This window comes from Sceloporus undulatus, chromosome 5 (assembly GCF_019175285.1).
Source record: "Sceloporus undulatus isolate JIND9_A2432 ecotype Alabama chromosome 5, SceUnd_v1.1, whole genome shotgun sequence".
Lineage (NCBI taxonomy): Eukaryota > Metazoa > Chordata > Lepidosauria > Squamata > Phrynosomatidae > Sceloporus > Sceloporus undulatus.
Genome location: NC_056526.1, coordinates 12,002,395 through 12,014,401, shown reverse-complemented (window position 1 = coordinate 12,014,401; position 12,007 = coordinate 12,002,395). Strand labels below are relative to the sequence as shown.

General features: G+C 41.0%; 1 protein-coding gene across 2 annotated transcripts in view; it reads right to left on the bottom strand.

The window, feature by feature from the left end:
• The window catches only part of ETNK1 (ethanolamine kinase 1), a 41,099-nt gene extending 29,372 nt beyond the window's left edge, over positions 1-11,727 (bottom strand). Inside the window, exon 1 of one of the 2 annotated variants that reach the window (XM_042469595.1) lies at positions 11,371-11,727. In XM_042469595.1, the coding sequence (XP_042325529.1) occupies positions 11,371-11,547 (177 nt within the window). In that variant the 5' untranslated portion in view covers positions 11,548-11,727. The remainder of the gene's footprint in view (positions 1-11,370) is intronic. The other variant, XM_042469594.1, reaches the window with a different exon arrangement.
• Positions 11,728-12,007: the final 280 nt, after the last annotated feature.

Genomic DNA, 12,007 nt, shown 5'->3' with positions numbered 1-12,007 from the left:
TAAAATTAATTAAAATAAAATCCTTGCCTCAAGAAGAAGAGCCCTCCCTCCATGACATCATCATCAGACTTGGGAGGGAATGAAAAAGAGGGGCCCACCTTCCATCAGGCCTAACTGTGAATGTTCTCCCTTCGCTCTCTTTAATTTTATTGTATTTTATTTATTTATTGTATTTTATTTTATTATCTTTATTTTTACTGTTGTAACCTGCGGGCTATAAATAAATTATTATTATTATTATTATTATTATTATTATTATTATTATTATTATTATTATTATTAATGATCTCAAGCTATTTTGGATTTAGCCATAATCAACGCACATCCCTATTCCAAACACTTTGTCATGGGCAGATCTTCATACTGAAGCAGGTCTGTCAGCTGAAGAACTATCTCCTCCAATCCAAATAGGCTGTAACAGGATGGGTGGTTTACTGACCAATGGAGCATTTGTCTTCTTCAGATTTTACCTCAATTTGATCACTCATATAATTAGAACACTACTCAAAGTTCAGCAACTCAAATTAAACCCACATCTTCCCAGTCCCAATTCTAAAGTACCACCTATATAAGTGATTTTAAAAATACTGTTTACAACCCACACTTTAATATTTTCCATCCTGCAGTTACATGTTTTAGACAGTAGATGCTGCTGTGGTATTGATTATATCCCATTTCTATTGCCATTTTATTGTCACGCTGAATATTACAACTTCAAGAAACGGACAACATTCTTTTAGGAGATGGCAGAACTGGAAACAAAGAATGGGGAAAATCAGTACAGGACTGATATACAGAGCAGCCAAGACTGCACAACTTCCATCTGGTTTCACTCCAGCTACAAACAATACATCTGACAGAGAAACTCACACTAGTTCATGTCTAATTGTGAGCCGCTTTGATTGTCTAGTTACAGAAAAGTGGGATAAAAATAAAAGTTTTATTTATTATTATTATCTGGGTACTCATATTAGAGACCTCAGAAGGATGCAAGCCTGAGTCGAGCTTGAGCCTTTTTGCTGGTACTGAACTTGCAACATTATGGTTTGCGAGTGAGTGGCTGCAGCACATTTAACCACTGCACCAATAGGTTTCATTTAAACAGCATACCTCCAAAGAGACCTGAAGCAGATTTATTTTGGCAGTCTGTAACAGGCCCAAGTGACTTCTGCCTCTAAGATTGGTGCAAGGAATATAACCCAAGAGATTATTGTTTTCTGTGGGTTTTTCAGCGATGTGGCCATGTTCTAGAAGAGTTTCTTCCTGACGTTTCGCCAGCATCTGTGGCTGGCATCTTCAGATGCTGGTGAAACGTCAGGAAGAAACTCTTCTAGAACATGGCTACATAGCCTGAAAAAAACACAAAAAACTAGGAATGCCGGCCATGAAAGCCTTCGGCCTCACATTAGATAATGGATTGCTTCTCGGCTCCCTCCAGAGAACTTGCCACTATATCTAATATTTCGGTTAAAATGCTTACAGGCAGGATGGGACATAAAAAAATTGTTTAATAAACATAATCCAAACATACTAAATCAGATCACACTTTTTCAATTCTATTTTTTCTTGAGATACAGTACTACATCACTGCTTATTTTTAAATCTGTACTGTTGAAGTGAAAGTGAAAATAGGAACCATGTATGTATAAAATGAACAGGAAATTCACCCTTTCTTCAGTTCAACCATCCTTCTTGTGATAACATCATTAGCCCTAATCTTATTTTGTCTTTAGCAAAACCGTACAAATTGGATGACCAACACAGGGGCTGAATGCTGACTTAGTGCCATGTTAACCAAAGAAACCTCTTCCAAATCTGGTGTCAGAGGGGTTTGAAAATTTATATATTATTTATTTCATTTTTATGTCACAGAATACTATAAGGGTTTTTACATCATGCTAGGCCCCGTGATGGGAGAAAAGTGGAACACACATTAATTAATTGATTGATCAGTCGTTAGCACCTCTATGAGCAGGAAAGAGAGGGAAGAACATAAGCTGCGAGGGGCTGCTATAGCAAAAACCAGCAATAGGGGTGGGTGTTTTCACCTTAGGGATGGCTGAGGCTCTCCAAATTTCCCCAAGACAGGTGCACCAACTAGAACAAAGTAAGTATCATGATTAGAGTCCAGCTATGGAAATGGGTGTTGCCTCCAGTGGGCTTGCCTTCCAAGGTAGGTCAGGGTAGTTTATTATCAGTTCTACAAAATTTATGCTTAAATTGTTTTCATGACTCTCAGCTGAACCCTCTCCAAGCTTTATGATGCCTTATTAGCTTGATACATCCTTTTTTTATAATTAGAACAGAAGCTCTTAATCATCACTGGCACTTTAACCACTTGGACATACACAGTGTGCTTCCCTAGTTAGAGAAAAGAGAAAGCCTTGGGTTCAGCTAGTTCACTTTATCCCTAACTCAATTTCTTCAGAGGGATGGACATGAGGAAACCTTGGCAGGCATCCCCTTCTGCTTGGCAATGAGGAGCATCCCAAGGCAAAGGGGTGATGGCAGCAAGTCAGGACACATGTATGAGCAGGAACTAGGAGTTCCCAAGAGGGAGTCTGCCCCCTTGCTCAAAGTCTTGGGTGAGGGAAAACCTGTAACAGTTCTATCCAACAATGTAGACTTTAAACTGATGCAGATGTCTGCAATTCTAGATCTCACTTTAATATCCATCTTTACTATTATTTACACTACAGACCTCTTGAAATGGTGTTTAGCAAAACACACAGAATCATGTACAAATAAAATTTACTCCCTCAATCTCTTACTATAGTAATCTCACATTTCAATTTTAGAAACCATTTTACCACTCACAGTAAGAAAAAACATCATTTTAGTTCATCATAACATTTGTTGAGGTAACATGAATGGAATTTAGTTTATCAGTATTTCTATATGAACAAATTCTTTTAAAGGTATCCAACACCTGAAATAAAATTTGGGTCATTCATACATAAATAATTAAAAAGGTGATTCTTTCAAGCCATTGTTTTCCACTCAAATTCTGCCATGTATCTAATGACCTTTGTCTCTCTCCCTTGCTTTGCCTTGCCCTCACCAGAAAGAACATACAATACGGAAGAGATTACACTGGAGTTGCTATTTAGCCATGCAACATTCTTATGGATCAGACTCACTTCACACCTACAACTATGGAGTATGTTTTTAGCTACAACTCACACTTTGACTGGCATCCTGTTCAATAGCTATATAATTTAAGATGAACTTAACTGGGCTGCATCTGCAGTGTAGTTTGACACCGTTCTAACTGCCATGGCTCAATGCTATGGAATTTTGGGATTTGTAGTTTTGTGAGAAATCTAGCCTTCTCTGTGAGAGTGCTCTGGTGCCACAACAAATGACAAATCCCAATACTACATAGGATTAGACCACTCCATGTTAGCAAACTGCATTAATTCTGCAGTGTAAATGCAGCCCAGATCTTATAACTGCAGAGGATTCACGTTTACAGTCATTAATTACTGAATGTGACCCCCACATCCTATGGCAGGACCCCAAGAGACTCTCCTGCTTCCTGTTCATGTGACCAGGAGAATGCTGCAGACATCTTTTCCTAGTGCCCATATCTGCACCACCTTAGAAACTCTTTGGTTGAGGAATTGCTTGGCTGAAATGGTAGCGTTTTGGAGGGGGTGGCATCACCAGACATCTCATGGTGGAGGCTTTCTGTCAATGTTTTTAAACAGTTACTGTATCACTCCTCTTTTGTAGGTTGTATTCGAAGACTATGGCGCTGAAATGTTTCAGGAATGCTTTGAATTAAAAAAAAATCATGCATAAAAGTATTGTGTCCCATGTTGATAATTAACCATTTTACAATGGAAGTTTTTTTTCCAAGCTAAATAAAACTGTTTAAAAGAAACTGCTAAATACCTAACAGATACACAGTCAAAGGTTTACATCTATACAGATCATGGAAAATTAAATGGTAAACTTTTATCCCCCCAGTCACCAATGAATACTATGTGAAGTAGGCTATATTTTAAAGGAAAGAACTGGGAAAACCACCTCTGAGTATACCTTGTCTAGAAATCCCTATGCAATTTGTGGGGTTATGGTAAGTTAATAGGCGATCTGAAGGCCCATGTATGCATGCTCACACATCACTGTGGCACCTGCAAAAGTATGTCACAGAACATACCAAGACTTCAGTGGTGGTGAACCTATGGCACGCGTGCCAGAGGTGACACTCAGAGCCCTGTCTGTGGGCACATGCACCATCGACCCAACACTAGAGTTTGTCACTAGAAAGCCAGAGGGACATGGCACATTGCGATAAATAAGTGGGTTTTGGGTTGTAGTTTGGGCACTCAGTCTCTAAAAGATTCACCATTACTGTACCAAGTTATCCCTTACCACTCTGTGTCCAATCAGAATGACTTTTGTCCAGGGTCCAGAGTACCTGAAAAGTCATATTTTCTACTTATATGAATCTACCCAGTCTTCAAAATTTTCAGATGTGCTTCTAAATCCTGCTTTGAGACAAATTAGGTGAGACACAAGAGAAAGTTTTTGATTAGTGTTCTAATAAAAACATGGGAAATCCTATCAAGAGAGTGAGGACAACTTCTTGTCCTCCGGGGTTGGGCAGATACCATTTTATTTAGGAAAGTCTTTGGCATTAAAAGTCATGTTGTTGTCAAGAATCTTCTAATTCACAAAAAGCATGCTACTTTTTGTTCTACTATTGCTTCAATTGATTTAACAGCTTTAAACTTGTTTTCTTTCAATTCTTCTGTTTTATATTTTTAACTGGTAGTTTTGTTCATTTTGTTGTTGGCTGAGTTGTCTTTGTTGGGAAAGGCAAGATATCAAATCTAACACATGGTAATAAAATTATTTTTAAATTAGCTTCTTCGTGCTAGTCCTCTGCTTGCTATCTTAAGGGGTATTTTCTATATATACCCACTTTCCATTCCTATTGGAAGGATCAAGCCTGCAGGTTGCTTCACAAAGTGGATGCTGTCAGTAAAGCTGTAACCTACTATATCAAACATTTTGTGACAACCTCATCAAAATCATTTTGCAGTGGTGTCTATCACATAACTCTCAATGTACTTTGTCAGAATTCCACAAATAAAAACATTGGAACATCTAGTCTACCATATCAGCAGTTCCAGGCTTTCAAGAAAAGTAGGGAAAGGGGGAGATGAGCCACAATCACTATTTCTAGCTTCATCAACACCGGCAGTTGGCTGAAGTATGGCCGCAACATTACAGTGGTGCCTCGGGATACGAAATGATCGGGTTACGAAATTTCCGGGATACGAAAAGTTGGAATTGGCAAAAACTGTTTCGGGTTACACGAAATATTTTCGGGTTACGAAATTCATTTCGGCGCGAAATTCAAATGCTGCAAAGTGCAGCTAAGGCTTTCCAGTGCTAACGGAAAAGTGTTTCGGGTTACGAAATTTTCGGGTTACGAAAGGAATGGCGGAACGAATTAATTTCGTAACCCGAGGCACCACTGTATTATTTTTCTTATGCTGGGCAGGAGAAGCATTAGCACTTTGTGTGTGCTGCGTCTTTCAAGTTATTTCCAGCTTATGGCAACCCTAAGGTGACTCTTCACAAGGCAATATTTATTGGCAATATTTGTTCAGAGGGTTGCCTTTGCCTTCTTCAGAGGCTGAGATAATGTGACTTGGCCAAGGTCACTCAGTGTTTTCCTTTCCTCTAGATGGTACTGAACTATATTATGTATATTTCTGTTCACTGGTTGTGTAAGATGGGTCTGATGGGAAATGGAGTCCAACAAACTTCTGGGGGCACAGGTCTTCCATCCCATCTTATACTGTACAACAAACAGTATGAGATAATCACTTAGTATCTTCTCTTCAACAGCAATGCTTATGGTAATAGCAAACATAAGCAACTCGTTAATGGAATTAACTACTGTAGTTGTATTTGTAAAAGTAATTACATGCACATGCACTTAAAATTACACATCAAGCTTACAGTCTCAAATTTTCTGGAAGTGTGAATGGGAAACACCCACTTAGGAACATTAATTTGTATGGCTTAAAAGGACAAGATGGAATAATATATTAAAACTATATATTGGAGTTTTCCTTAATGTAGCATCTTTTCCTTATGAGTTTACAACAATCTGCAGCCCACCACTTTGAATACCAGGGATCTCTAGGAAACAAGATGTTCTACTCTGTAAATCCAGGCCAGAAAAATATTTTTATTTCTAGAAATTGTGTTTGTATGTTCTGGACTATTAAAAATCATGTTTTACTCTCATTCTGAGTAATTTATCGGTTTCTAATAGGAAAATTCCTGATAGAATCATAGAATCATAGAGTTGGAAGAGACCACTAGGGCCATCCAGTCCAACCCCCTGCCATGCAGGAAATCCAAATCAAAGCATCCACGACAGATGGCCATCCAGCCTCTGCTTAAAGACCTCCAAGGAAGGAGACTCTATCACCCTCCGAGGGAGTGTGTTCCACTGTCAAACAGCCCTAACTGTCAGGAAGTTCCTCCTAATGTTGAGGTGGAATCTCTTTTCCTGCAGTTTGGATCCATTGTTCCGGGTCCTGTTCTCTGGAGCAGCAGAAAACAAGCTTGCTCCCTCCTCAATATGACATCCTTTCAAATATTTAAACAGGGCTATCATATCACCTCTTAACCTTCTCTTCTCCAGGCTAAACATCCCCAGCTCCCTGAGTCGTTCCTCATAGGGCAAGGTTTCCAGACCTTTCACCATTTTAGTCGCCCTCCTTTGGACACGCTCCAGTTTCTCAATGTCCTTTTTGAATTGTGGTGCCCAGAACTGGACACAATATTCCAGGTGGGGCCTGACCAGAGCAGAATACAGTGGCACTATTACTTCTCTTGATCAAGAGGCTACTTCAAGTGTCAGTGCAGCAAGTATATCACATGCTCCCTGTAACACAGAGGGTACAGTAACTTCTTATTTTATTTATTTATTTAACCTCTTATTGTTGAAATTTATTCAACCGTATAAACATACTTTTGACGGCCACAACTGTGCCATGGCTCACATACTGCTTTCTTTCCCTTCTCTTCTAACACTAATTTTCTCCTCATTTCATGGTTTTCCCTAACAACAGTTCACCGTAGCGGGCAACTGTGATTATTATTTAGCTCCAAAACATGGTATGTAAACCCATTTTAAAATCAAATTTAGTGTTAAACATACTCTGCCTGATTTGCATGTTATGACAACCTCATGTGGAAGCTAGGGAAATGAAAGAATGGAAGCACCTGTGTTAGCTGCCTTGAAACATGTCCTAATCCCCCAAATTCCTAAGGAGGATCACTGTGGTCTAAACTGGTCTTCTGACTATATTATACAACAGTGGTCCACAAACTATGCTGTTTAAGGGATTTTGGACTTCAGCTCCCAGAATCCCAGACTACTGGCCAACATGGCTGAGGCTTCTGGGAGCTGAAGTCCAAAATCTTTTAAAGGGCACAGTTTGAGGACCACTGTATAAAACAAATGTCCATCAGCCCAAAACTTCCCACTCTGTATATCTAACCATTCTAGAGTATAGTTTTAAATCGCATGCTGACCAAGTATGAATGAAAAATTAAAGAAATTATTATTAAGCATCAACCTTACATGGCTCCACTAAATTTTAAGCATATTAACTAAAATAAAATTAATGTATCTAATAGTCTGATCACAAATGATAAGATGCTTCCAAGCTCAAACAATTTAAGCTTTCTTCCTTATTTCTTATTGGTAATCAGAATATTCCAAGAAATAAAATATCACCTTTTAAAATTCTATAGTAGCTGCTACAGATTAGTTCTGAATAAACAAAGCTGGCTTCACATTAAACATTAACCTCTAACAGGTTCTGTAATTTTTGCTCTAATTAACATAGAAACATTAAAAGAAACCATGACTTCCTTAGCACTTAATCGCTGGCTACTCATAAACCCAAACTCCACAAGAACATCTGTAGTTGCGGATATATACTTATTTAATCTCAGGGCCACTATTTGCTTTCAGGTGGACACTGAGAATGTGTGCTTCAGACTTTGTTTAATTAAGAATGAGAGACAAGGATTTTATGTTGATCCTGTCACTAAAAGTTTTACAGTATAATGGCTAAAATGAAAAGATTTTTATCGCTAGCGCTCTGTGTCGCTGTTCATTTTAAATTCTGATACTCTGAATGATTATACTGTTATATTAACTATCAACTTTATTACTTCTTATACACTGTCTTAAGACTGTATTTTGAGAAGTAGTTTATAAATCTCCTAATTTTTTTAGCAAGTCTTATTTCAAAAACACAGAGCCCAGCAACTCTAAAAATAAAGATGTGTGACAGTGATAGCTAAGTGAATTAAACAGATACTCCAGTCAAATATAAAATAATTACATAGCTGCTGATATACTGATAAAAAGACACTCCAGTTTTAACAAAATCATCAGATTCTCCTACTATAAGCGCTGTTTTTCTGTGTTTATAGCCTATCATAGATGTTCAGGGTAATTAAGGAAAAGAAGAAGAAAACAGCTAAATAGCAAAAAGTCTGTTAACATTGAGAAGGTATGTTTTGTATGACTTTGTACTTTAGCTTTATTCTGGACAGAACCCCTTTCCCCACACTTTTAAAAGAACACAATTCTGCATAACAAAATAATCAAACTCTAAACATGGGTGTTTAATTCACATCCAAATGCTTTAGGATAAATGCCTCTACAATAAAATGTCCATGAAATTGCATGTTTGTTAGTACAATGTACTTTGAATCCAAGATTAGGTGAAGTCCAATTCTGAAATAAGAAAAAAGTTGGAAATTCAAGGTTGGGGGGGGGGACTACACCACTATATTCAATGCCCCCGTTGTGAGAGTATGTGTCTTCCCTCCCTAAAATCCACATTTGTCCAAGAATGGGCAAAAGAGCACAACGCTGGTGGTCTAAACCTGGCCAGGTGGGCATGGTTTACATTGCAGGGAAAGAGTGGGTGAAAGGCCAAACATTGTGCTTCCGAGAGGGAAAACCATCTGCAACGCTTACTCTGGAGAAAGGGACTATCAGGCAAACCCTAAGCCTCTCTTATTAAGTGAGATCACTCCCCAAAGAAAAATGCATGAGGTGACAAGGCGGTGGCTGGCAGGATTTTCCAAACAAATACTTACACCCCTTTGGACTACAAAGAGAAAGGAGTGTGTGTGTACTTAGCTCCCCTCAGCCAGAGACTATGGATATATGTGTGTGCGCGCATTACACATTGCCCTTTCTGCCTTTTGTGCCCCTATGCCTCCCCAACAGTTTTATTTTTGAAGAGCAGACTCTGAGACAGGTATCCTGCAGCTTCATCCCAAATAAATGGCAACTCAAAGTGACTCCTTCACCCCCAACATCCCACACTATTTATCACAACTGACAAATTACTACTGTGCATCACTAAACATAGCTCTCTCCTTGTGTGTACATGTGTATACATGTAAGTTGTTTCTGACTTATGGCAACCCTAAAGCAAAACTATCATGCGGTTTTCTTGGAAAGAGTTCTTCAGAGGGGATCTTGCCACTGCCATCCTCTGAGGCTGAGAGAGTGTGACTCGCCCACAGTCATCCAGTGGGTTTCCATGGCAGAGACGGGATTCAAACTCTGGTCTCCAGAGTCGCAGTCCAACGTTGAAACCACTACACTACACTGGCTCTCATACATACACACCCACATTTTATACACCCCCCCCCACACACACACACACACACAGAGATATATATATACACACACACAAAACCATGTTAAGCTTGTATTTTAATGATTTTATAGTATTGTAACTGTGGCATTGTGTATTTTTAATTGCATTTTAACGTGTCGTACCCCACCTCAAGCCTTGAGGTGAAGCATGAAAGAAATCATCATCAACACAAACACAAAACACACCTGGCAGAGAAAAGAGCTGCAGGCAACTTTGTAGCCGTTAGAAACCTTTCCTTAGCTACAGAAGGAGAAAGAAAAGACCCCCCCCCGCCCCACCAACACACACACACACACACTTTAACGATTTTATCGTATTGCAGCTGCAGTGCTGTGTATCTTTCTTTGCGTTTTAACATGTTGTAGCACCCGGCCTCCAGCCACAAAAGACCACTGGAAATTTAGCTGAGATGGAAGCCACACACGCCCCATTTGCTTCCATCTCAGCTGAAGGAGGATTATTCCTTCTCCCTCCCTTTTACTTACACACACACAGGCATTAAACCTTGAATTAAAACACCCACCACCTTCTTCCCCCTCAACGGATCCATCTCCCTCCCTCTCTCTCTCTCTCCCATCTGGCTGCAGAAGAGGCAGAAGCACGTCCTCCTTTTCCAGGACGCGTCCTCCATCTCAGCCTCCAGCCCAAGAGGCCTTCTAGAAGGTCCCCCATCTTGAGTGTGGCTGAGAAGAATGACAGGGTTTGTATTTGAGTATTTGGGCATGTCCTACTTATAGATATATATAGATATATACATATACAGTACTGTATATATTTTCTCAAATGTCCTACATATATATATGTGTGTGGGGGGGAGGGTCATTTGAGAGAAACACACACACACACACACACACACACATATATATATATATGAGGTGGTCATGTTCTACATATATATATTCTCTCAAATGTCTTACATACATATGTGTGTCTGTGTGTGTGTAGAGCATTTGAGAGAAACCTATATATGTATGTGCGTGTGTGTGTATACATATATAAGTATTTGGTTGTGTCCTATCTATCTATCTATGCATTCTCTCTAATGTCCTACATGTGTGTGTGTGTGTATTGGGCATTTGACACACACACATACATACATATATATATATATGTGGCCATGCCCTATGTATGTACTGTATCCGTCTGTGCAGAACATGACCTAATACTGAAACACAGAGAGAGAGAGAGAGAGATGTTCCTCCCAAGCGCCCTGCGCTGATCTCTCTTTCAGCTCCTTCCTGAGCCTCGTCCTCCATTTTCCATTGGGAGCGTGACTGGGGTTTTTATAGATCCGTAGAGCTTGGGTCACGTCCTACATATATCCCCTCTCTCTCTCTGTCTCTCGAAGGCCCTCCACACACAGACATATCTATCTATCTATCTATATATATATCTATGGTCCTCCATTTTGAGAGGCCGGGCTCTCATTGTGGGGGAGAAGGAAGGCGGGATATAAACCCTGGAAAGGAAGAGAAAGAGAAAGGGGGGAAACAGAGAGAGACAGAGAGAGGAGGGCTGCAAACAGCGACGGCGGCGGCTCCTCCTTCCCTGCCTTCCCCACAATGGCTGCCCGTCCTTCCCTCCCTCTCCTCCTGAGCCACAACCGGGCCTCCTCCTCCTCCTCCTCGGCCTCCATTACCTTCAGCGTCACCTCCTGGGGCTTCCAGTGGGGCCTGAGCCGGCTGAGGAGCTGCAGGGCTCCGTAGCGATAGCCGCCGCCGCCGCCGCCCCCCGAAGGCTCCGCCGTCTCGCTGACCAGGATGTCCAGCTTGGGCACCTCGGGGGAGCCCGGAGGCACGTGGATGTAGTTGGCCATGACGGCCCACGAAGAACCAGGAGGAAGAGGAGGAGAACGAGGACGGAGCCGCGGCGGCGAGAGGCACAAGAGGCGGCAGCGGAAGAGGAGCAGCAGCGGCGACGTCGTCGTCCTCGTCGTCACGCCAGCCGGCAACTGAAAGGGCGCGAGAGAGACCCAGGCGGAGGAGGAGGAGGAGGAGCAGGGAGTGGGCGGGGCTTCCCTTCGGTCTCTCTTTCTCACAAGAGAAGCGCCGCCCCCTTCATTTGAATAACACCGTTTTAAAAAAGACACCCCTTAAGCAAGGCCTTCTCCTTTTATGATGACGGGAGCGCGGTGCACCCTGGGAAAGAAGTAGTGGGCGGGGCTTCTTTCCTCACTTTCACGCACACACTGCCTCTCCTAGAGGGAAGGAAGCTCCGCCCCTTCATTAGAATAATAGAAAGAAAACCCCGCCCAGCTTTCTCTCCCTTCCCCACAA